Genomic DNA, 26479 nt, shown 5'->3' with positions numbered 1-26479 from the left:
AGTGATGACAGTAAGAATATTCTAACCTTAGGGAACATCATGAACATCTCTTACACCAAGAGGAGATGAAACTGCAAAAAGATGTTTGAAAGGGGTCGCAGCAACGAATGCTTCTAATAGTGAATCTCTACGTTTGGGCATGTTAGAATCACCTTGGGAAAGTTCAAAAATTCCCCAAGCCCAGACCTCAAGCCAGACCAATTAAATCTGAATCTACAGGGGTGGAACCCATATATCTAAGTATTTTTTTTAAAAAACAGCTCCTCAGATAATTCCAAAGTGCAGCCAAGGTTGAGAATCGCTGTTTTAAAGCAGGTGCAAAAAATTAAACGTGGACTTTGATGGGGGGGACGGGAGTGTCGGTAGGCATGGATGAACTGAAAAACCCTTCAGAATAGAGCGGTGACTGCAAGAGCAAGGACAAAAACTATACGAGAGCCCGTGGCAGGGGATTTAAGGGCCGTTTTTGTGTGGGACTGACAGGATTTGGGGGATGGTGACGACCTCAGCATACACCCGACTCTATTAAAATTGAGTTACTCTGCCAGCGGCCCTGTCTCTACCCGCAATCATATTTTCTAGCACCTTTTCCCACAGTTTGGAAAAAAAAAAAGGGCGAAAACGTTCTCCCACGTAACGCGCCGTGGACGTGTATGGGAGGAGCAAAGGCCTGAGAATCACAAGCGCGCGGCCGCTCCCATTTCTTCGCGATTCCAGAACCAGAATTCACGAACATTTAGAGGAGGCCTCCCCTGGCTGTGTTTGTGCCCCACTTAGGAAGCGATGGTGGATTTCTCTGGGCAAATTGTCGCCTTTACAACGCCAGGGGGCGGAGGCGGGAGGGAGAGCGGCGAGGGTAAGGGCGGGGCAACTGCTGACGTTCCCGGTGACGACTCCGGCTCAGCCCTCACCCTGGTTTCCGGCGGCGCGCGGGTCCCTTTTCCGCTCTCCCGCGCGCTCACAGGTACCGCCTCACTCCCACGCGCCCCCCAGCGCTGCGGTGCTAGACAGCTGAGAGAACAGACACAGACCTGTCGGAGGGTCCTCTGCAGGTCCCCCTTCCGCTCTGCCGATCGACTTCCGCCTCGGGCAGTCAACATGTACGTTGCGGCTGTCTGGCGAAGCTGCTTCTGAGCGTTTGCGGAGGCGCAGCTTCCCCTCTGCGGGGCCGCCCTGCTTCCCCCCCATCCCCGCCTCCCCCCGCCCCTCGCTCCTGTCCCTGGGGTCGGCGGACTTCTCGCTACATGGGGGCGGGCTTCCGCGGTCGGCGCACGGCTTCCTGTTCTGAAGCGGCCCGGCGGTAGGCGGTGGCGACTCTGCCCGCTCCCGTTTCGGCGCGGTGACCGAGCGCCCGGGAGGCTCGAGGACCGCATCGTGTGCCGTTGCGCCAAGCCCGGTCCTGCGCCGCCATGGCCCCAGTGCAGCTGGAGAACCACCAGCTGGTCCCGCCCGGAGGCGGCGGCGGGGGCAGCGGCGGACCCCCGTCAGCCCCAGCCCCTCCTCCCCCGGGAGCCGCCGTGGCGGCGGCCGCTGCAGCTGCGGCTAGCCCGGGCTACCGGCTGAGCACCCTCATTGAATTTCTGCTGCACCGGGCCTACTCGGAGCTTATGGTGTTGACGGACCTGTAAGTGCCCCGAAACCCCTGCCTGTTCCCCAGCCCCCCTTCCCGCCCAACCGGCTGAGACGTTTGCACCTCCCTCTCCCCGAGAGGCTGCTGTGTTCTCCGCTGGACTGCTTAGTCTAGAATTTTTGAACTCCTGGGGTTCAGCGGAGGTGGAGAAGAAGCTTTGCATCTGGGGTCTTCCTGGCGACGATGCAACAGAGACTTGTTAATTTTGCGTGTTGTTACACTTCCACTGAAAATTGTGTGAAATTTTTGTCCGAGTTCCCAACAGAACTCTCTTGATTTCTTGGCTGGAATACATAATATTCGAGCTTTTAGAAAAAACTCCATAGATGGGAAATTTGTATTACAGCCTCTTGACGATACGTTTTAAATGTAAACTGTTATTGCTTCTAAGTTAATGCAGGAGCTACATACGTTGTGTATAAAATACAAATTTGAATTCAAAGTACTTTTTTTCTGGAACTTTTGAGTGTTTGAGGTCTTAATGAAGTTAGTGCGAGTAAAATTTTTTTGTAAGTAGTCTGTTATTTCTTGGAGTATGAAGGGGGTTTATAAATCACCTAGTTACCCATGAAATGCCTTGGGGCATGATTAAGTTGTTAATCCCTTCAGAATAGGATCAGAATATACTAATGAATTTCAGTGTGTGAAGAAAAGGCACCGTAACATTTTGGGACTCTGTTGTACATCTTATAACCCAGGTTCAGAAAAAGTTAATCAGAATTTTATTTTGTATCTATTGCAAGACTTCAGATCAGGGTTATCAATTGAGATACATTAGTATGCAGATATTAGGCTCTAAAGCGGCACAGTGATTTGTTTTTAGAGACTGATAACAGATACTTGTTTGCAGATGACTGAAAGAGTAGGCTCCACTTAACTCCTGTAAAACGTCATTCTCAGTTTTGATGTATTGTACTTTTTTGAATGGGACAGAAAAAAGTAGAGTTAAAGAAGCCTACCCATGGCTAATGAGAAATTTAAATCGCTCTCAGGTTTAGGGACTATTATAATGATATACCTCTCTGCACCATTTATTGTTGGATTTCATAAAAATCCAAGAATATCCATGAGAAAGTTTCATGTATGTGAAGGTCACCTGTCCTATATAGAGCTGTGGAAAAAAAAATGTTGAAAACTGCTGCTATCGGTGGTGTAATTTGCTTTTCCATAGGGGCTTTGTAGAAATTCCTTGAATTGTGGTTGTCTTTTTACTATTTTAGGACTTGGTTTATGAAGAGAGGAACATCTGTTTTATTGCCGTAGAATAAGTATGTAGTTATAGTCCCACACCCTTTATATGATGGTTCCCATATTTGTATCTCCAGCACAGACCTCTCTGATGAACTCCAGACTCTATATCCAGATGCCTACATTTCAGTATCTTGATGGGCATTTCAACATAGCAACTCCAGCACCAAACTCCTGATTCCACTGTCCTCCCTCCTGCAAAACCTTCTTTGCTATCTCACTAGTCTCTCCATTCTTTCTGTTGTTGCTCAGGCCAGATATTTTGGAATAACTCCTGGCTCCTCTCTCTTCACATCCTACATACATCAGCAAGTCCTGTTATCTTTGACTTCAGAGTCTGACCATTTCTCAACACTTCCACCAAGTGTTGGTCCAAGCCACCTAATCCTTCACCTGTGTACTGCAATAGTCAGTTCACTGGTATCTCTGTAGTTCCCTTGCCCCTTCTATAGTTTCTTCTCCACAAAATAGCCAGGATGATTCTTTTAAAATTTCTCTGCTTAGAACCCTTCGATGGTTCCCCATCTCACTGAGATTAAAAAGTGTTGATAATTGCCAGGTGTGGTGGCTTATACCTGTAATCCCAGCACTTTGGGAGGCTGAGGCAGGGGAGGGGGTCACTTGAGCCCAGGAGTTCGAGACTCTGTCTCTACCAAAAATAGAAAATTAGCTGGGTGTGGTGGCCCAAGCCTGTAGTTCCAGCTACTTGGAAGGTGGAGGTGGGAGGATTGCTTGGGCCCAGGAGGTTCGCTTGAGCCCAGGAGGTTGAGGCTGCAGTGAGCATGTTCGCACCACTGCACTCCAGACTGGGTGACAGTGAGATCCTATCTCAAAAAAAAAAAAAAAAAGTATTGATAATCATCTGTATAGTGACCATAAAATTTATAGTCCAAACCGGGACACTTTTGAGCATAATGGGGCTGATGATAATAATGTCAGAACAAGAGGCATAAACCAGGATTGTCTTGGGCAAACCAGAAAACCAGAACATGTGGTCATCTTACCTTTAAGGCCTTACACGATGTGCCTTCTCTGTTCCTTAACCTTTTTTTTTTTCTCCAACCTCTTAACCACTTTTGGTTTGTCCCTTACCTCTTTAACTGCATGTCCTGAAACTCTCCTCTTTGCTTATCCTGTTCCGACCACATTACCCTTCCTGATGTTTCTTTTTTATTTTTGAGACAGGGTCTCACTCTGTTGCCCAGGCTGGAGTGCAGTGTGGCACAGTCATGCTCACTGCAGCCTCTCGACATGGGCTCAACTGCTCCTCCTGCCTCAGCCTCCCAAATAGCTGGAACTACAGGCATGTGCCACCATGCCCAGCTAATTTTTTTATTTTTGGTAGAGACAAGAGTCTCACTATGTTGCCCAGGCTGATCTTGAACTCCTGGGCTTAAGCAGTCCTCCCACCTCTGCCTCCCAAACCTTTTTTTTTTTTTTTTTTTGAGACAGAGTCTCACGGTGTTGCCCAGGCTGGAGTGCAGTGGTGTGATCTCGGCTTGCTGCAGCCTCCACCTCCCGGGTTCAAGTGATTCTTGTGCCTCAGCCTCCTGAGTAGCTGCGATTACAGGCATGCACCACCACACCTGGTTAATTTTTGTATTTTTAGTAGAAATGGGATTTCACCATGCTGACCAGGCTGGTCTCAAACTCTCAACTTCAGGTGATCTACCCGCCTTGGCCTTCCAAAATGCTGGGATTACAGGCGTGAGCCGCTGTGCCCAGCCTCCAAACCTTCTTGATGTTTCTTGTTAGTGCCTAGCACACTGCCATCTTAGAGCCTTTGCTTTTTCCCTAGAAATCTGTGTGAATTGCTTTCTCATTAGTCCTTTAGGTCCTTGTTTACATACAATTTATCAGAAAGATTTTCTCTGACCACCTATAAAATAGTACTCTGCCCCTTCACTCTGTCCTTCTTACTTGCTGCTTTATTTTTCTTTACAGCACTTATTGCCACCTGACATTATTAGTTTGTTGTCCATTCCCACCCCATGAGGACAGAGATTTTGATTTGTTTGTGACTTTCCCTGGTGCCTAGAACAATGCCTGGCACACAGGGCTTAACTAAGTATTTATTGATTTAATACATGAATGAATGAATGTTTAGAATTGTCATAAATCAATATATGGTTTGATAGAAGAAATAATAACTAGTGTTTGATAACTCAGTAGGGTGACTAGTTTGCAAGAATCTATTGTACATTTCAAAATAGCTAGATGAGAATAATTCAGATGTTTCCAGCATAAAGAAAAAACAAATATTTAAGGTGATGGATATCACAAGTACACTGATTTGATCTTTACAAATTATATAAATGTATGAAATTATATGTACTGTGAAACTGTACATGTTTAATGCATCAATAAAAATATTGTTCAAAAAGAATTGTAAACCATGGGAAATTTAATAGGAAAAGTTATTTTTGTTCTTGATACACAGGTATACTAAACAACTTTTTTCACTTTTGATTGTGGTAATTATTAATTAATTAGTTTGGGAACTTACCATGGAAGTTCCTAAATAGTGTATTTTCCCTAAAAACTGTCAGGATTAATATGTTAATGTAGAGCCAGTGTTCGAGGTATACTTTATGAGTCTTTAGGGAAACAGTTACTTACTTCAGTAATATGTGATGCTTGTGTGTGAACTATTGAAGGTAAAAAGGACAACCTTGGCAACTTAGGTGGTTTTGTTTTGGTCTCAGATTTCTGGGTTTTTTCCTTCTGCTTGTCCACCTCCCTTCCCCCTCAACATACATGCTCTCATCCTAGAGTTTACTCTCTGCCTTGACTTTTTAGAGACCTAGGTTCTACTCTTTATTTTTTTTTTTTTTTGAGACAGGGTCTTGCTCTGTCACCCAGGCTGGAATGCAGTGGCACAATCATGGCTCACTGCAGCCTTGACTTACAGGGCTCAGGTGATTCTCCCACTTCAGCCTTCCAAGTAGCTGGACTACTTGCCACCACACTTGGCTAATATGTATTATTTGTAGAGATGGGGTTGCCATGTGTGCCCAGGCTGGTCCCAAACTCCCGGACTCAAGCGATCTGCACCCCACCCCCCCGCCACCAAGCCTCCCAAAGTGCTGGGATTACAGGTGTGAGCCACCGCACCTGACCCCCCCGCCCCCTTTTTTTTAAACTTCTTTTAATTCAGAAAATGCCAGGATCTCAGTCATGTAATCTTGTCTTATTGTGCTTTGGTGTAAATAAGTTCTATGCCTTACTTCCCAACATTTGCATTTTAGAACTTTTACTCTAAATGGTAGCTTTCTTATCCATAAAAGAATTTCAAATAGATTAGGAGGAATAGGGGAAAGGGGAGGCAGGCAGCAAAGCCTGTCTTTTGTCCCTGAACTGATACTACCTCTGACATGAGATGGTTCTTTTAGGGTCTCTGAGGCAGGTAGGAGGAGTGGGAACAATGATTCCTGTTCTTTCTACCCCCAGAAACTCTGCTCCCCTTCTCCCCTTATAGATACTCATCGTTCTTATTCTCCCCCTCCCTTGAGGTGAAGACAAGGGCTGTGGCTTCTCAAGGAGTGTTCTCAAGAGGTTTGGCTTGTAGAGGAACTTGCCAGTAGCTGCCTTTATTTACAGTCTTCTAACAGGGCCTTAATTTCTGCTTCATCTCTCTGGTCTGCTGGCCCTTCCAGCCCCCACCTAGTTCCCTTTATCATTCTGACCATAACTTTAACTTCCATCCCACCGTCTACCCTAAGAGTAGGAGGTAACTATAAGCCAGAGATCATTTTAATATTTTCTCCTCCTTGTACTTTGAACCTCTGGAAGTAGTTAGTTTTTCTGTTCCTGTGGCACGTGGGTGGGAGACAATCTAAATGGCTGGGTGTGTGTACTTCAAGAACTGATTAGCTGTGGGAAAGGCATGAGAGTTGTTTAGGCCATTGAATCTTGGACTATGGGATAGAGGTTAACAGAATGTGGCAATTCAGGAGGCATTAAGGATCTTTCTAGGCATCAGTGGATGTGAATGTTAAATGGTATAGCTTATCTGGGAAGAAGTTGACATTGGTTGCTGGCTATCAGTATTGGAGGACTAGCAAAAAGAAACTTAAAAATCCTGTTGGAGCTGTTTAAAAGCAATAAAAATTTTTCATCTAACCACCATGCAGCATAATTACTGTAAAACCCTTGACATACACTGGTCCTTTTGTATGCTTAGCTTCCAGTTTTGTCCACCATAACACAATGTGGAGGGATTATTGCTTGGAAACAGGTATCCATTGGATACAGGGAGGCTGGCAACCAAGTAGTAAGTTCTTCTGCATCTGTGACCATTTTGGTCTTAAAATAATCTTTTCTCTGACACCCTATGATATAGTGTGCTAATGTGGGACTTGGGCTTTTTAAATGTTTAAGGTTCATGCAATACATTTTGAAGTATTTTGAATGGAGAAAAATGTTCTTTTGTTGGTTTTTGCCTTACAACCATACTGCTGGAAACTCATAAATCTAAAAAAGAGTAGGTAGCCACATGAGCCTGTAGTAGCTGTTTACCCAGTTTTTCTGAAACATTATCATATTTAATAGAGTCAAAGTAAAGACTATTATCACATTAGAATGAAGGTATGCATGTATTTAATCCGTTTTTTTTTTTTCTTCTTAGACTGCCAAGGAAATCTGATGTGGAAAGGTGAGTATGGAAAAAAAAAACCCTTAAAGTCTCTTTATTGATCAATCTATGAGTGTTGGTGTGTGGGTATGGGTGGTGTAGGGCTGTGGATTGGAAACCTAGGCCCAAAGAGTCTAGAATGATTTTTCACACCATGTATTTAGGGAGTCCTGGGAAATGTAATTTCCTCGCCCTTAACAATACTTGTTGTGAGACCAGTTCTAAATCTTCTATTCTACAAACCTTTATTGAGTGACTGACCTGGTCAAGTCCCTAAGGGTGATATTAAGATAAAGAAGGTATAGTCTGTAAAGGAAGATGCTGAGGAGCAGCAGACTGGCTTTAGAAAGTTGACTGCCACGGGCATAGTGGCGGGCGCCTGTAGTCCCAGCTACTCAGGAGGCTGAGGCAGAATAATTGTTTGAACCCAGAAGGTGGAAGTTGCAGTGAGCCGAGGTCACGCCACTGCACTCTAGCCTGGGCGACAGAGCAAAACTTTGTCTCAAAAAAAAAAAGAAAGTTGGCTGCTAATTTATCACTTGCAACAATGATGCTATTAAGTATCTTTAGAGAGTTGACATTTGCCTACTGCTCCTACTGTTACATAGTTAACATTTTGGTTCAGTTGGAGCTTGGAGCTTAAGATTTAACTTAAGGCTAAAATGTTTCCAGAGGCCAAAGGAACAAGTGAAATTAAAGTTTCAAAGAAATCATTTGATGGAGATTTAAATTGTAACTAAAGTATATGGTACTTGACCATGTCTTTGGCACTACTTATGCTCCTTGGTTGATTTTTTTTTTTTTTAATACCAAATCACTTGGCAACTTTTTAGCATTTCTTAATGGCAACACTCCATTGCCAACCCCAGCTTAACTTTTTGATCGAATTAGAGATCAAAAAGGTAGAAGTGAAAGAGACAACTAGGGCAACCTGTGTTATGGTTTGGCTGGTCAGTATTAAAGGAGGAAAACGTTAAGTCAAGGATTTGTTCTGTCCGCTCTGGGGTATGAAGGGAAACTGGGCCTTTGAAAAACTGACTCATGTTGCCTAGCACTTGAGACAACATGGTGTCAGAAAACCATGTTACTATACTTTACAAAGGGGGACATCTCCATTGTAGTAGAGGACTGCATTTGGGAAACCGAATTAATGATAGACAAGTGTGTTTGCTCTGTGAGAGGAGCAGAGACCTTGCATCCTCTATAAGCCATTGCTGAGTTAGAGTGAAAGGTACTGAGGTTCCCAGCCCTGAGATCTGCTGGATCTTAATGTGTGTTTAACATTTCTGCTATGTCTCAGTCTTGTCTTATGATCCTTCGTAGACACTGGCAAAGAGTCATAATTATGCCCTTGATTCTTCTCTTTATAGTACCACTAATCATATTGCTGGCCGATTTTTAAGAGAGCCTTTTAGGGTGCTTGTGGGCTATGTGTGCTCTCAGTAGGAGCTAGCCTCTAGCCTTCAGTCAGGATTGTACTTCAGCAAGAACTTTTACTTTGGTGCATTGCGTCATGGTGGTGGTATTGGCAAGATGCAGAGATGTGGATTGGATCTGCAGGTCATTGAACAGCTGTACTAAGATTAATAGGTCAGAGTCTACTTGGAGGGAGGTTGGTGTCCTGCTGGGTCTGGTCATCGGTCCTGGCTTGCTGAATATTTTTTTCAGTGTTTTAAAGTAAACCATAAAAGATATGATTATCAGTTTTATAGCTGCTATGAAGTTGAGAGATCTAGCTAACACGTTGATTGATATTAGTAAAGCTTTTGGGATTTTAGGATGAGATAAAAGTACTGATGAGTATTAGGGGAAAAGTAATAATAGTGAGTATGGGATAAAACTAGATATGGACAGACCTTTTATTTTTAGTACTCAACATAATTTCTTTAGCTTTGCTTGGATATTTTTTAATGTATCCAAGTTTGTCATTGAAATTAGTTTGGTAAAGAGTTACATAGTTAAGTTCTTTAATTGCTCAATCTTTCATGCTGGTGCAGGATGGGAACTGGTGCCCTTTTGTAGAATGAATACAGTTTCAGGCTTTGGTAAAGATCAGTTTCAATTCCTTTCACTTACCAAAAGGGTTACTAATTACTTACTAATTAAATTACTCCTAATTTCAGTTATGAACTTATAATTCATAACTCCTCATTTAATCCCTTCTGTGAACCAGTTTACTTCTATCACCATATACTGAATTTAGTATATTTTTGTAAACAACTTTTATTACAATATAAAATTAATTTTAAAATGTGACTTATTGCTAAAACATTCTATTGGGTTTATTGCTCTGAGGTGAAAAAGCATATGCAGATAATATACAAAATGTGACAATAGTTCATATTTAGATAAATATTTTAGGTGGCTCATTTTGTAGTGGTTGTAAGCAAAGGCTGATTTATTTATTTGTTTATTTTTTGCTTAGCTGAAATAAATTGTGAAATACTTTTTCTAATATGTTGGTTCATTAAGAGTTGTTTTATTTTATAGGAAAATAGAAATAGTGCAGTTTGCTAGCCGGACACGCCAACTCTTCGTTCGATTATTAGCTTTAGTGAAATGGGCTAATAATGCTGGCAAAGTGGAAAAATGTGCGGTGAGTTAAACTTTTTATTTTACTTTGTATAAAATAACTTCGAATGTTATGATAGACATAGTTTTACATTTTAGCTTTAACTTATCCCTGCTGATTTGAGTGACATGTGAATGATCATATTTCTGAATGATAATGTATATTTCTGCAGAAACTTAGTATTTGTTTATGGACACCTGATCAGAAAGAAGAGGAGATAGCTGGAGACATCATTACGTGAGGAGACTTTAAATATGAGACTGGAACTAAAGGGGGAAAATTGTTAGTTTATATTCGTGCTATTCTTTAGAATTTGCAAGGTTCTCCCTTAAATTTTGCTTATAAATTCTTGACATCCTGTGAGAATGGCAGAGTTGGTTTTTTTTTTTTTTTTCCAGTTTTACAGATGACAAAATGATAAGGTTCCTAGAAGTTACATGGCTTCTTCAAGGTCACAGAGGCTGATAACAGCATTTTTCTGTTTGTTTATCTACTAATTCTCTAAACCTCTAATAAGCACAGGGTTAGGGCACAGAGGATGGAATCTTCAATAAGGAATAGTCCCTGCCTTCGAGAACCTCATGGTCTTTTGACTGTTGAATCACTCTTTGGAATGCAAAGTGACATGCAGTGCAGTGTACCAAAGATGCTAAAATCTACCAAAAATAAAGTTTTATGCTATGTTCAAGAAGCGTTAAGGAGTAAAAACTTGATTGTTTTTCAGATTGTTCACTATTGGCATATAGAAATACTACTGATGTTTTGTATGTTGATTTTGTATTCTGCAACTTTACTGAATTTATCAGTTCTAATAGTTTTTTGGTGGGGTCTTTAGGTTTTTCCAAATATAAGATCATATCATCTGCAAACAAGGATAATTTGACTTCTTCCTTTCCAATTTGGATGCCCTTTCTTTCTTTCTTTTGTCTGATTGCTCTAGCTAGGACTTCCAGTACTATGTTGAATAATAGTGGTGAAAATGGGCATCCTTGTCGTGTTCCAGATCTGAGAGGAAGGGCTTTCAGTTTTTCTCCATTCAGCATGATAATTAGCTGTGGGTCTGTCAAATATGGCTTTTATTATGTTGAGGTATGTTCCTTCTATACCCAGTTTTTTGAGGGTTTTTATCATGAAGGGATGTTGAATGCTATTACATGTGTTTTCAGCATCAGTTGAAATGATCACATGGTTTTTGTTTTTCATTCTATAGATATGATGTATCACAGTGATTGATTTGTATATTTTGAACCATCCTTGCATCCCTGGGATAAATCCCACTTGGTCATGATGAACGATCTTTTTAATGTTTTGTTCAATTTGGTTTGCTAGTATTTTGTTGAGAGGATTTTTGTATTAATATTCATCAGATGTATTGGCCTGTAATTTTCTTTTTTTGATGTGTCTTTGTCTGGTTTTGGTATCAGGGTAACACTGGCCTTGTAGAATGAGTTTGGAAGTTTTCCCTCTTCCACTATTTTTTGGAATAGTTTAAGTAGGATTGGTATTAGTTTGTCTTTAAATGTTTGGTAGAATTCAGTAGTGAAGCCATAAGGTCCTGGGCTTTTATTTGCTGGGAGACAAATTATAATTAATATAATGAATTATAGCTCCATTCTTGTTACTTGTTATTAGTCTATTCGGGTTTTGAATTTCTTCATGGTTCAGTCTTCACAGGTTGTATGTGTCTAGGAATTTATCCATTTCCTCTAGATTTTCCAATTTATTGTCATATAGTTGCTTACAGTAGCCACTAATGATCCTTTGAATTTCTGTGGTATTAGTTGTAATGTTTCCTTTTTCATCCCTGATTTTATTCATTTGGGTCTTCTCCCTTTTTTTCTTTGTGAGTCTGGGTAAAGGTTTGTCAATTTTGTTCAGTTTTTCAGAAAACCAGCTTCTTGTTTCATTGATCTTTTGCATTGTTTTCTTCATTTCAAATTCATTTATTTCTGCCCTGATCTTTATTATTTCTTCTAATTTTGGTTTCAGGTTTCTCTTGCTTTTATAGTCTTTAAGATGCATCGTTAGGTTATTTATTTGAAGTTTTTCTTCTTTTTTGATGTAGGCACTTATAACTATAAATTTATCTCTTAGTGCTGCATCCCATAGGTTTTGGTGTGTTGTGTTTCCATTATCATTTATTACAATAAATTTTAAAATTTTCTTCTTAATTTGTTCATTGACTCACCGTTCATTTGGGAGTGTATTGTTTCCGTGTGTTTGTATGGTTTCCAAAATTCCTCTTGTTGTTTTCTAGTTTTATTCCATTGTGGTCAGAGAAGATGCTTGATATTATTTCAGTTTTTCTGAATGTTTTAAGACTTGCTTTGTGGCCTAACATACGGTCTGTCCTTGAGAATGATCTGTGTGCTGAGGAGAAGAATGTGTATCCTGCAGCCTTTGGATAAAATGTTCCATAAATATCTATTAGGTTTATTTGTTCCACAGTGCAGATTAAGTTCCATGTTTCTCTGTTGAGTTTCTGTCTGGGAGATCCGTCCAATGCTGAAAGCGGGGTGTTGAAGTCTCCAGCTATTATTGTATTGACATTTTGTTCTTTAATAATATTAGTATTTGGTTTATATATCTGGGTGTTCCAGTGTTGGATACATATATGTTTACAATCATATCCTTTTGCTGAATTGACTCCTTTATCATTAATGACCTTCTTTGTCTCTTTTCATAGTTTTTGTCTTGAAATCTATTTTGCCTAAGTATAGCTACTCCTACTCCTTTTTGGTTTCTGTCGACATATAAATCTTTTCCCATCCCTTTATTTTCAGTCTATGTATGTGTGTCTTTATAGGTGAAGTATGTTTCTTATAGGCAACGGATCATTGAGTCTTGTTTTTTTAAATCTATTCAGCCACTCTGTGCCTTTTTATTAGAGAGTTTTGTTCATTACATTCAGTGTTATTATTGATAAGTAGAGATTTACTCCTGCCATTTTGTTGTTTTCTCGTTGTTTTGTGGTCTTCTCTTTTTTCCTTCCTTCTTGTCTTCCTTTTAGTGAAGGTGATTTTCTCTGGTGACACGATGTAATTTCTTGTTTTTTATTTTTTGTATCCATTGTATTTTTTTTTTTTTTTTTTTTTTCTGAGACGGAGTCTCACTCTGTTGCCCAGGCTGGAGTGCAGTGGCGCAATCTTGGCCCACTGTAACCTCTGACTCCCAGATTCAAGCGATTCTACTGCCTCAGCCTCCTGAGTAGCTGGGATTACAGGTGCATGCCACCATGCCCAGCTAATTTTTGTATTTTTAGTAGAGATGGGGTTTCGCCGTGTTGGCCGGGCTGGTCTTGAACTTCGGACCTCAGGTGATCCACCTGCCTCAGCTTCCCAAAGTGCTGGGATTACAGGCGTGAGCCACTGCGCCTGGCCCATTGTATGGTTTTTGATTTGAGGTTACTATGAGGCTTGCAAATACTGTCTTATAACCCATTATTTTAAACTGATGACAACTTGACACTGATTGCATAAACAAACACACAAAAAGAAAACTAATGAAAACTCTGCAGTTTAACTTTATCTCCCTCCTTTTTAACTTTTTTGTTTCTCTTTAGTTCTTATTGTCTTCAAAAGTTCTGTATCTTCAAAAGTTGTTGTAGTTACGATTTCCTGTTGGTTTACCATTTAGTCTTTCTACTGAAGATAGGAGTAGTTTACATAGTACAATTACAGTGTTATAATATTCTGTGTTTTTCTGTGTGCTCACTATTACCAGTGAGTTTGTACCTTCAGATGATTTCTTCTTGCTTATTGACATAGTTTTCTTTCAGATTAAATAACTCCCTTTAGCATTTCTTGTAGGACAGGTCTGATGTTGATGAAATCTCTCATCTTGTTTGTCAGAGAAAGTCTTTATTTCTCCTTCATGCTTGAAGGATGTTTCCACCGGATATACTATCCTAGGGTAAAAGTTTTTTTCCTTCAGCACTTTAAATTTAATGTCATGCCACTCTCTTCTGGCCTGTAAGGTTTTCACTGAAAAGTCTCCTACCAAGCATATTAGAGAGCATCATTGTATGTTATTTGTTTCTTTTCTCTTGCTGCTTTTAGGATCCCATCTTTATCCTTGACCTTTGGGAGTTTGATTATTAGATGCCTTGAGTCGTCTTTGGGCTGAATCTGCTTGGTGTTCTATAATCTTCTTGTACTTTAATGTTGGTATCTTTCTCTAGGTTTGGGAAGTTTTTTCTGTTGTTATCCTTTTCAATAAACTTACTGCCCTTATCTCTCTTTTTCTGCCTCCTCTCTAAGGCCAGTAACTCTGAGATTTGTCCTTTTGAGGCTGTTTTCTAAATCTTGTAGGTGTGCTTCATTCTTTTTTGTTCTTTTGTCTTTTGTCTCTTCTGACTGTGTATTTTCAAATAGCCTGTCTTCAAGCTCACTAATTCTTTGTTCTGGTTGATCAACTCTGTTATTAAGAGATTCTGATGCATTCTTCAGTATGCCGATTGCATTTTTCAACTCTAGAGTTTCTGCTTGATTTTTAAAAAAATTATTTCAATCTCTGTTAAATTTATCTGATAGGATTCTGAATTCATTGTCTGTGTTTTCTTGAATTTCTTTGAGTTTCCTCAAAACAGCTATTTTGAATTTTCTGTCTGAAAGGTCACATATCTCTCTTTCTCCTGGATTAGTTCCTGGTACCTTCTTTTGTTCGTTTGGTGAGATCCTGTTTTCCTGGATGATCTTGATGCTTTTAGATCTGGGCCTCAAAGAGTTAGGTATTTATTGTAGTCTTTGCAGTCTGGGCCTGTTTATGTCTGTCCTTCTTGAGGAGGCTTTCTAGATATTCAAAGGTACTTAGGCCCCAAGCTCAATAATGCTGTGGTTTTTGCCGACTCATAGAGGTACTGCCTTGATGGTCTTGGATAAGATCTGGAAGATTTCTCTGGATTACCAACCAAAGGCTCTTGTTCTTTTTCCTTAGTTTCTTCCAAACAAACAAAGTCTTGCTCTTTGTGCTGAGCCACCTGGAACTGGGGGTATGGTGATGTAAGCACCCATATGGCCACCAGCACTAGGACTGTACCAGCTCAGACCTGAAGTCAGCACAGCACTGGGTCTTGCCCAAGGCTCAGTGTAACCACTGGTTACACTGGTAACCTGGCTACCACTTACCTTCACTCCAGGCCCTAGGGCTCTATGATCAGCAGCTGGCGAAGCCAGTCAGGTTTGTGTTTTTTGGGATGGCAAGTTTCCCCAGGCTTTGGGTGAGCCCAGAGATGCTGTCTGGTGGCCAGGGATTAGAGTCAAAAACCTTAGTAATTTGCCTGATATTCTTTTCTTACTGCGGCTAAGCTGGCACTCAAACCACAATACGAATTCCTTCCTGCTTTTCTCTCCCCTTTCCACAGGCAGAGGAGCCTCCCCCTTTGGCCATCACCGGCTCATGGGAGGGGTTCTGCTAGGCCACCACTGATGCTCACTTAAAATCTAAGGGTTCTTCAGTCAGCTTGTGGTGAATACTGCCAGGCCTGGGACTCATCTTTCAGGGCAGTGGGCTTCCCTCTGGCCCTGGGGAGGTCCAAAAATGCAGTCCAAGAGCCTAGGCCTAGACTTGGGGACCCCAAGAGCCTGCTTGGTGCTCTACCCAACTTTGGCTGAGCTGGTACCTAAGGTGCAAAACAAAGTCCCCTTTACTTTTCCCCCTGCTTTTCTCTAACAGAAGGAGTCTTTCACCATAGCCACCACAGCTCGGAATGTGCTTGGTCACACCTGAAGTCAGCACATTTCAGAGCCCAAGGTCCACGGCATACTACCTGGGTATTGCCGCTGGTTATTCAGGGCCCAAGGGCTCTTTTATTCAGCAGGCGATGAATCCTGCCAGGACTGGGTCCTTTCCTTCAAGGCAGCAGGTTCCCTTCTGGCCCAGGGTGTGTCTTTGTCATCTGTGAGCTAGAGCCTCGAATAGGGGCCTCACTACTCTGCCCGGTACCCTGTCCTAGTGTGGCTGAGCTGGTATCCAAGATGCAAGACAAAGTCCTTTTTACTCTTTGCTCTCCTCTCCTCAAGCAGAAGGAAGGAGTCTCTTTTGTTGTCAAAAGCTGCGCTGCCTGGGGTTTGTGGAAGGGTGGTGCAAGCACTCCCTTAGGCCCCCCAGCGGGTGTATCCCTAGGTCATGTGCCACCTAGTCCTCTGGCTCTGAGTCCAGCCTAGCACTAGGAGTTGCCTAGGAATTGCAGTGCTTGTGTCCTAGACAGCCTTTCATGTTTACCTAGGACTCCAGAGTACTTTGGCCCACATTAGCAAGGCTTGCTGAGAAACTCAAGTTCCAACCGCTGCGATGGGCAATTCTCTAGCCAAGGCTGGTCCAAATGCTCCCTCTGGCCCAGCACAGCTTTGCTCTCCACTATGACAGGGCAGTACTGAGTTCAGTGTAAAGTCCCCCAGTCACTGTTCTCTCCCTCCCTTAAGTGCAGGGCCTCTGTTGGGGTGGCAGGGGAGGGGTGGTGTCAGGGATTCAAGACTGCCTCTCCTGCCCTCCTCAATGCCTCTTTCAGTGATATGAAGTTAAAACCAAGTACTGTGATTGCTCACCTGATTTTTGGTTTTTGTAACAGTGCTTTTCTGTGTGCAGATAGTAAAAATTTCGTGTTCCTGGAGAGGGGGTGACTGGTGTTGGCTTGTATTCCACCATCTTGCTCTGACCCTCTCAGCATTTTTGTTTTCTGAATGTAGATACAGATGTGTTTATGTCAGGGATAAAGTCCATCAATGAGAATTAGAGGGATTGTTCATGTTTCAGCACTTCTGTTCTCAACCTAATGATTATTTAACTAGTTTGTTAGAGATTCTTGATAATGATCTTTAGCCATGCCAGATGTGTTATGAGTGTATAGATCCATAGTTTATAGAACTCTGACTAATGGTAAAACAACCTGGATAATGTTTTGCCTAAGAAAAAGATAAAATATCTCTCATTCTCCTAGATATTTTTTTCAGTAGCTTTATTGAGATATAATTTACATACCATACTATTCAGCCACTTAAAGTATACAATTCAGTGGTTTTTGTTATATTCACAGATCTGTGCAACCATCATCACAGTCAATTTTAGAACATTTTAATCACCTCAGAAAGAAAACCTGTGCCCTTTAGTTACCACCCCAGCTCTCCTCTAGCCCTAAGCAGCCACTAATGTACTTTGTTTCAATAGATGTGCCTATTCTGAACATTTCATATAAATGGAATCAAATGTGTTGTGTTGTGATTGGCTTCTTTAACTTAGCATTTTTTTTTTTAGTGTGGTATTTTCAAGATTGATTCATGTGGTAGCTTGTGTCACTACATTCCTTTTTATGGCTGAATTGCATGGATATACTACATTTTGTTTATCTGTTCATCAGTTAATAGGCATTTGGGTTGTTTCCAGTTTTGGATTATTATGACTAATGCTGTTGTAAATAGTCATGTCCAACTGTCGGGATGTGTGCTTTTATTTCTCTTGACTGTATACCTAGGAGTGGGATGGCTAGGTCATATGGTAACTCTTTGTTGAACTTTTTGTGGAACTGCCAGACTATTTTACAAAGTGGCCACACCATTTTACATTTCCACCAGCAATGTATGGAAGTTTAGTTTCTCCACATCTATGCCAACACTGGTTGTTACCTGACTTTTTGAGTCTAGCCATCCTAGTAGGTATGAAGTGGCATCTCATTAAAGTTTTAATTTGTATTTTCCTGATGACCAGAGATGTTGAACATGTTTTCATGTGCTTATTGGCCATTTGTGTATCTTGTTTAGAGAAACATTTATTTGGTGTTAAATTCTAAAGGAGATTATTATTAAACATATTCACAGCTGGTGTGTGAATACCTAAAAATAACATGGATTAGTTCTTTGTGAACTAAGACTATGTGAATGGATTCACTAATCAGTTACTCAAAACTCAAGTTTTATCTTTTATTTATTTATTTTAAGACATGAAGTCTCACTCTGTCACCCAGGCTGGAGTGCAGTGGTGTAATCACAGCTCACTGCAACCTCAAACTTCTGGGTTCAAGCAGCCCTCCCACCTCAGCCTCCCTGAGTACCTGAGACCACAGGCACTCACACTACTGTGCCCATCTAATTTTTAAAAAGTTTTTATAGAGATGGGGTCTTACTTGGTTGCCCAGGCTGGTTTCGAACTCCTGGCTTCAAGCAGTCTTTCCGCCTCTGCCTCCCAAACTGCTGGGGATTACAGGTGTGAGCCACCACACCCAGCCAAGTTTTATCTTTATTAATTGTATTTCTAAGTTCAAGGAATGTAGCTGAAGCTAGTGTATTTTGAGTTCAGTGAAGTAGTTTAGAGAGTGTTTCATGAATTGTTTATGTTTAAGTGGAGCGATAGGGGCTGGATAAACTGTGGCATCCCAGTAAGGTTGATGCATGTCTTTCTGCCGGGGAGGTCTTTGGTACTCTTTGAGCTTGACCTTGGTCTGATAAGCATTTTTACAGTGACCTGAGTTAAGGGAGATGTGAGATGGTCTAAATCTGAGTAAAAGCCAGTTAAAAAGTTGAGAATGTATTAGCAGTGTCATGACTGTTAATAAGAAGTTAGTGTTGGTGGCATTGATAGAAATTCATTGTACTAGTCATAGAAGGTAGCATTTTTACTGGACCATGCTGTATATTGGGTCTAACTAAGAATTAGAAGAAATATTTTTGTTGTTGTTGTTTCAGCTCTTCTGATAATTGACTTTCTTTGGGCAAGTGTCTTAACCTAAGCCTCAATTTTCTCATCTCTAAGATCATAGTAATTATCTGGTTGTACTTCCTAGAGTTGCAAAAATCAAATAAAATGTTTGAAAACACTGAGAAATTGTAGAGCGCTGTGTTTGTGTGATGTTGGTATTAATTCTGGGTACTATGTTTTAAGTTGGCCACTGACAGCCTGTTTGAAGGACATGAGAGAGAAAACTTTAAGTGTTGTTCTAGAATAGAACTAGAAGATGGCCGGGTGCAGTGGCTCACGCCTGTAATCCCAGCACTTTGGGAGGCTGAGGGCGGGTGGATCACCTGAGGTCAGGAGTTTGAGACTAGCCTGGCCAGCATGGTGAAACCCCGTCTTTACTAAAAATACAAAAATTAGCTGGGGGTGGTGGTGCACTCCTGTAATCCCAGCTACTCAGGAGGCTGAGCCAGGAGAATTGCTTGAACCCGGGAGGTGGAGGTCGCAGTGAGCAGAGATCATGCCACTGCACTCCAGCCTGGGAGACAGAGCAAGACTCTGTCTCAAAAACAAAACAAAACGAAACAACAACAACAAAAAAACCATGAACTAGAAGATAAAGGTTTTAGGGAGGTAGTTTTTAGCTCTGTGATGAGCTCTACTAGTTTAGGTATCCTTATGAAATGCATTGGGTAGAAAACTGATGGAAAGGATTTCTGTATTGGGCATGAAGTTGACCTGTATCTCATAATGGGTGTTTTGGAGTGTTTTCTATGTTCTTTCTAGGCACTGTTCTAAAGGTTTTTTTATGTGTTAACTCTTTTTTTTTTTCAATTGATATATCATAGTTGTACATATTTTGGGGGTACATGTGATATTTTGATACATGTACATAGTGATCAAAGCAGGATAATTGGGATATTAATTACCTCAGACATTTTTCTTTGTGTTGGGAATGTTATAGTTCTTCTCTTCTGGTCGTTTTGAATATACAATAAATTATTGTTAATTATAATTTCCCTACTCTACTATTAAATACTGGAACTTATTCCTTTTAACTATATTTTTGTACCAACTTTTCTTCATACCTCCTCCCCCCTTCCCAGCTTCTCCTAACCAGCATTCTACTCTCTACTTCCGCGTTATCCACTTTTTTAACTCCCACATAGGAGAGAGAATGTGCAATACTTGTCTTTCTGTGCCTGGCTTATTTCACTTACCATAGTGACCTTCACTTCCATACGTGCTGTTGCAAACGGCAGGCTTTCATTCTTTTTTATGGCTGAATAGTATTCCATTGTGTATATGTACTGTATTTTCTTTATTCATCTGTTGATGGACACTTGGGTTGATTCTGTATCTTGGCTATTGTGAGTAGTGCTGCAGTAAACCTGGGAGTGCAGATATCTTTTTGGTATGCTGATTTCCTTTCTCTTGAATATATATATACTCAGCAGTGGAATTGCTGGATCATATGGTAATTATATTTTTAGTTGTTAGTGGTTTTTGTGTTTTTTTTTTGAGACAGGGTCTCATTCTGTCACCCAGACTGGAGTGCAGTGGCACAGTCATGGCTCTTTGCAGCGTCAACCTCCTGGGCTCAAGTGATCCTCGCTAGTAGCTGTGAGACCATAGGCATACACCACTATGCCAGGCTAATTTTTTTGTTTTTTAATTTTTTGTAGAGACAGGGTCTCCCTATGTTGTCCAGGTTGGTCTGCAAGTCCTGGGCTCAAGCAATCCTCCTGCCTCTGTCTCCCCAAATGCTAGGATTACATATGTGAGCCACCACACACAGCCTATTTTTAGTTTTTTTTTGAGGAACCTCCATAGTGTTCTCTGTAGTGGCTGTAGTACTTCACATTCCCACCAACAGCGTGAGGGTTCCCCTTCTTCCACATCCTCACAAGCATCTGTTATTTTTTGTCTTTTTGATAATAGTCATTTTAACTGGGGTGAGATGATATCTCATTGTGGTTTTTATTTACATTTCCTTGATGATTAGTAATGTTGCATTTTTTCATAATACCTTTTGGCCATTTGTATGTCTTCTTTTGAGAAATGTCTATTCAGGTATTTTGCTCATTTTTTAAATGGAGTTATTCTGTTTTATTTTGTTATTGAGTTGAGTTCCTTATGTATTCTGGATATTAATCCCTTGTCAGATGGATATTTTGCAGACATTTTCTCCCATTCTGTGGGTGGTCTCTTCACACTGTTGATTATTTCTTTTGTTGTGCAGAAGCTTTTTAGCTTGATATAATCTCTTTTGTTTATTTTTGCTTTTGTCGCCTTTTTTTTTTTTTTTTTTTTTTGAGATGGAGTCTCGCTCTACCGCCCAGGCTGGAGTGCAGTGGCACGATCTTGGCTCACTGCAACCTCCGCCTTCCGGGTTCAAGCAATTCTCCTGCCTCAGCCTCCCGAGTAGCTGGGACTACAGGCTCGTGCCACCGCGCCCAGCTAATTTTTTGTATTTTTAGTAGAGACGGGGTTTCATCATGTTAGCCAGAATGGTCTCAATCTCCTGACCTCGTGACCTGCCCACCTTGGCCTCCCAAAGTGCTGGGATTACAGACCTGAGCCACCGCACCCAGCCCAGGCCAATGTCTTAGAGCATTTTTCCAATGCTTTCTTCTAGTAGTTTCATAGTCTCAGGTCTCATGCTTAAGCCTTTAATTCATTTTCAGTTCATTTTTGTATAGTGTGAGAGATGGGGGTCTAGTTTCATTCTTTTGCATATGATGGTTATCGAGTTTTCCCATCACCATTTATTAAAGAAACTGTCCTTTCCCCAGTGTATGTTCTTGGTGCTGTTTTGGAAAATGAGTTGGCTATGTGTGGATTTCTGTGTTCTCTATTTTGCATTATCTCTTAATACAGAGAACAACTTTATGAGATTGGGAATCATGATCACCTCCATTTTACAGTTGAAAAAAGCTGAGGCACAAAGAGGTTAAGTTACTTGCCCAAGGTTACAAGACTGGTAAGTAGCAGAGTTAAAATGGAGAACAAGGCAGTCTAGGTCTAGGAGTCCATGCTTTTAACTCCTTCATTACCAACCAACTCTGGAAGTCTGTAAGAGGAAAAAACCATTTTATTCTACTTATTTTTCCTAACTTTGATATTATGTGTGTGTAATGTTAAGGATGGAGAAATGAATTAGAAAGCTTTTACTTAAAGTGACAGAAAATTATTGCTCTTAATATCAAATACTAGTGTATTAAATATTTCTTCTTCAAGTTACTGGAGAATATTTGAAGAACTACTTTGAAATATGGAAAACTGATACTAATTCCCCTTGAAGTTTACTTTGGAATTATTTAACAATATTTACTGTGAAAAGGAGATAGTTTTCAGGGATGCTTAATACATTTACCCTTTACTTTAAAGATGATTTCAAGCTTTTTAGATCAGCAAGCCATCCTGTTTGTGGACACTGCTGATCGCCTGGCCTCGTTAGCTAGAGATGCTCTGGTCCATGCACGCCTGCCTAGTTTTGCCATCCCATATGCCATTGATGTACTAACTACTGGATCTTACCCACGGCTGCCAACCTGCATTAGGGTAAGTTCTTTGCTTGCCCCCATGTTCCTAAAAACTAAAGGTTTTGGCACTGGATTGGATTGTATTATTAAGTAGCCCAGCAAAAAACATTGTTAAAACAAACAGTACATATAGTTTGCTTTTTTTCTCTGTAACTAAAGTTGTGCTTTTTTGAAATAAGTTGGGGCCAGATGTGAGTAGATATCAAAATGGGTGAAGGTTTTATTTTTTTTTCCCCCAGGGATGCGCGGATGTGCAGACATAACATCTATTTCAGATGTGAAAATGCTACATGCTAGTTGCTTTTTGAAAGTGTTTTAAACTTTTATTGTTTTGGTAGTTTACCGACTTGGTGCCATATTGTATTTTATACTTGTAAGAACTTGTGGAAGCTATCAAGTGATATTTAGTTGGTTTATAAATAGAGCATAAGGGAGGTCATGTTGTATTATGATCTTAGCTAAATGACTAGAATCATTGTTGCTCTTATGCATGATAGTAATGGCCATTGTTTTTGTATGTAGACTGCAGAAATGAGTGTTGAGATTCTCTTAGGTAAAGTACGCAACACTGTATAAAGACAGGAAAAGATTGAAAAAAAATCCCCTTTTGTACATTATTTAAAAATCACTTAAATTTTTTTGCAGGATAAAATTATTCCTCCAGACCCAATTACCAAAATTGAAAAACAAGCCACACTCCATCAGCTGAATCAGATTCTTAGACATCGGCTTGTAACCACAGATCTTCCTCCTCAGTTAGCAAATCTTACAGTTGGTATGTATCTGAAATTTATTTTTTTAAGAGTTGATGGCCAGGTGTGGTGGCTCATGCCTGTAATCTCAGCACTTTGGGAGACTGAGGCAGGCAGATCACTTGAGGTCAGGAGTTTGAGACCAGCCTGGCCAACATGGTGAAACCCCATCTCTACTAAAAATACAAAAATTAGCCGGGTGCGGTGGCCCGCACCTGTAATCCCAGCTATTCGGGTGGCTGAGGCATGAGAATTGCTTGAACCTGGGAGGCAGAGGTTGCAGTGAGCCAAGATTGCACCACTGTACTCCAGCCTGGGTGACAGAATTTGCATGTTAGAATATTTTCCTAAACAGCTTTTTGGGTTTTATTCAAGGAAAAATAGCATTATGAAGATTTGACTGACAGTTTTATGGTGTTTGATTCTATGACTTGCCAGCTGTATCATTTCTCTTTAGTACCTAGAAATACAGTGCTGGTATTTGCAGCTTGGGAGTGGGGCTGGAAAGAGAGAAGAGTCCCCAGAGTTGAGCCTCAAGAAAATATTGTTCATTTATGTTAGAAGAGTTGCCTTTCATTTCTTGACCTGGAAGCTGGCTACTTCTTATTCAGGAACCATTGAATTGTTGGAACCTTATGAAAGAACCTTCAATCTATTTAAAAATTTTTATAAGTAAGACTGAAAGTTCTAGGTCAGGAGGAAGATTCTCATTTTCTAGCAAAGTACACTTCTTTTTCTTCATCTTTTTCTTCTAAAAGCAAATGGCCGGGTGAAGTTTCGTGTTGAAGGAGAATTTGAAGCCACCTTGACTGTGATGGGAGATGACCCTGATGTTCCATGGCGTCTTCTCAAGCTAGAAATTCTAGTTGAGGATAAGGAAACAGGAGGTAAATCATAAGTAGTGATTTAAATCATAAGTATTAATTTAAATGTTTGATTTTTTATATTATTGAAATATTCCCGGCTGGGGATGATGGCTCATGCTTGTAATCCCACTACTTTGGGAGGCCGAGGCAGGTGGATCGCTTGAGCTCAGGAGTTTGAGACCAGCCTAGACAATATAGCAAGACCCTGTCTCTACAAAAAATTTAAAAATTAGCCAGGCGTGGTGGTGTGTTCCTGTAGTCCCAGCTACTTGGGAGGCTGGGGTTGGGAGGTGGGAGGATCACCTGAGCCCAGGGAGGTTGAGGCTGCAATGAGCCATGATCACGCCACTGCACTCTAGCCTGGGTGACAGAGCAAGATCCTGTCTCTCTCTATATATATTCCTGCAAAATAATAAATGCATGCAGCAATTTATCCTGTAATTTGAAGCAAGTTTTATAATTGTAACTGCCTATTGACCATGGAAGTTTCAGTGTTTCTCAGAGTACAATGTCAAGTTTCTGTAGATAATTTCAGTGCTTTTTAAAAAAATTCATTGTTATTATGTGCTTCCTTAGTTGGTATAGTGACACACTTGTACACCTATTTGATTAACTGCTTTCTTTTCTTCTGCCAACGGAAGATGGGCGAGCTTTGGTTCATAGCATGCAAATCAGCTTCATCCATCAACTGGTGCAGTCTAGGCTCTTTGCTGATGAGAAGCCTCTTCAGGATATGTACAACTGCCTACGTATCCTTCTGAAATTTGAGACATGTATTTGTAAGGATTTTGTGGTACCTCTCCCACATTTTTCATTTGTCCTTAGTCTTGAACTGTAGCAGCCTACATTCCTTGCCCCCATCTCCCCCACCCTTTTTGAGGTGCAAATAGGGCTGGAGAATAGTGAAGAATAGTGATATGTTTGTAATAAACCAAATTTAAAATTTTACTGTTGACTTTGCAGGTAAAAGCAAAAAGTGATTAGTTAAAAATAGTATTGTTTGAGGCTGGGCACGGTGGCTCATGCTTGTAATCCCGGCACTTTGGGAGGCTGAGGCGGGTGTATCACTTGAGGTCAGGAGTTCAAGACCTGCCTGGCCACCATGGTGAAACCCTGTCTCTACTAAAAATCCAAAAAAAAAAAAAGAAGCCTGGTGTGGTGGCGGGCACCTGTAATCCCAGCTACTAGGGAGCCTGAGACAGGAGAATCGCTTGAACCCAGGAAGCAGAGGTTGCAGTGAGCCGAGATCGTGCCACTGCACTCCAGCCTGGATGACAGAGCAAGACTCCGTCACACACACACACAAAATAATAATAATAAAAAAGTACTGTTTGGTGAAAAAAATAGTACTATTTGGTCAATCCATGTTCTCTAAACTATGATGAATTAAGACACAACCCAGACTTTATGGTTTTATATTGGTTTAAAATTAAATATAAAACCTTTTTCTGAAATTATGCTATAAATTATAATACTTTTTACGATGAGGCATTGGAGAAATAATCATTTCAGAAATTTTCTTCAGAAATTTTTCTCCAGGTTTTCAATAAGAGAACCTTCCTTAAATGAAGTTCACCTGGACTTGATTGACTGTTGGTGTAATGTATTAATTTTACTTAACAACATCTATCAGATTCTTTCTGTTTATCACTTCAGTTAGAAGTGTTACATTCCCAAACTCTAATGTTAATCCGAGAACGGTGGGGAGACCTTGTGCAGGTGGAAAGGTATCATGCTGGAAAGTGCCTCTCCCTTTCAGTTTGGAAGTAAGTAAAATCAGTTCTGGTGGGTTCGTGCTATGACTGTAAATACTCTTTTTATTTCTCTTTTTCTCTCATACATCTGATTTAATATACAGTTGACCCTTGGACAACACAAGCTTGAATTGTGTGGGTCCACTTATATGCAGATCAATTTGCAAGATGTGAAACCTGCGTATAGGGCCAACCTTCCCTATACGTGGGTTCTGCTGGCTGACCGCAGGACTGACGGCAGGACGTGAGTTTGCGTGGATTTTGGTATTGGGACGGGAATCCTGGAGCCAGTCTCCCAAGTATACCAAGGAATGACTGTATACCAATAGCTATGCACCTCTAGTAACATGCTTTTGTGTAGTAAGGTCCCATAGTATTATGTAGACCACATAGGACATCCATAGTTGACACCTGTCTTAGAACATGTTTTAAATACATAGACATTTACCTGTTTGTACTAAGACTTACTATTATTAAAAAGTTTGAGAGGTTAGTTTACTTTGGGTTTATACCAAATAGCTAAAAGACCGTTAGGTTAGAAAAGACCATTAGGTTAGATTGTTGGGTATCATTTTTTAAAACATGCATGCTTATCACAGTTTTCCACTTTGAATTATGCCTGTTAAAAACTTTCTTTGGGAGAAAATTCGTATTGGACTGTTTGTAACTCTCAATTCCCTGTTTGAACTTTACTTGATTCCTGTTTTTCTCCCCACTCCGGCATCTTATTATCCCAAATGACCCCCATTTTCTGTAAAGGAGTCAGAGGTGAGTAGATACTACTTAGAAGACAGGTAGTTTTTGTTTTGGGGTTC

At 40.7% G+C, this 26479-nt stretch overlaps 1 protein-coding gene across 11 annotated transcripts in view; it reads left to right on the top strand.

The window, feature by feature from the left end:
• Positions 1-768: 768 nt before the first annotated feature.
• Positions 769-26479, top strand: part of MED14 (mediator complex subunit 14) — an 86362-nt gene continuing 60651 nt past the window's right edge. For 3 of the 11 annotated variants that reach the window (XM_054676746.1, XM_054676745.1, XM_054676744.1), the window contains exons 1-8: positions 769-1100; positions 7506-7532; positions 10002-10107; positions 22138-22311; positions 22938-23067; positions 23803-23931; positions 24552-24659; positions 25544-25676. In XM_054676746.1, the coding sequence (XP_054532721.1) occupies positions 784-1100; positions 7506-7532; positions 10002-10107; positions 22138-22311; positions 22938-23067; positions 23803-23931; positions 24552-24659; positions 25544-25676 (1124 nt within the window). In that variant the 5' untranslated portion in view covers positions 769-783. Of the gene's footprint in view, positions 1625-7505; positions 7533-10001; positions 10108-21627; positions 21731-22137; positions 22312-22937; positions 23068-23802; positions 23932-24551; positions 24660-25543; positions 25677-26479 lie in introns of those variants that run through there. The other 8 variants (XM_063804058.1, XM_016943128.4, XM_063804061.1 and 5 more) reach the window with 7 other exon arrangements.

The sequence above is a fragment of the Pan troglodytes genome, chromosome X (assembly GCF_028858775.2).
Source record: "Pan troglodytes isolate AG18354 chromosome X, NHGRI_mPanTro3-v2.0_pri, whole genome shotgun sequence".
Lineage (NCBI taxonomy): Eukaryota > Metazoa > Chordata > Mammalia > Primates > Hominidae > Pan > Pan troglodytes.
This window is presented reverse-complemented; position numbering and strand designations above follow the sequence as displayed.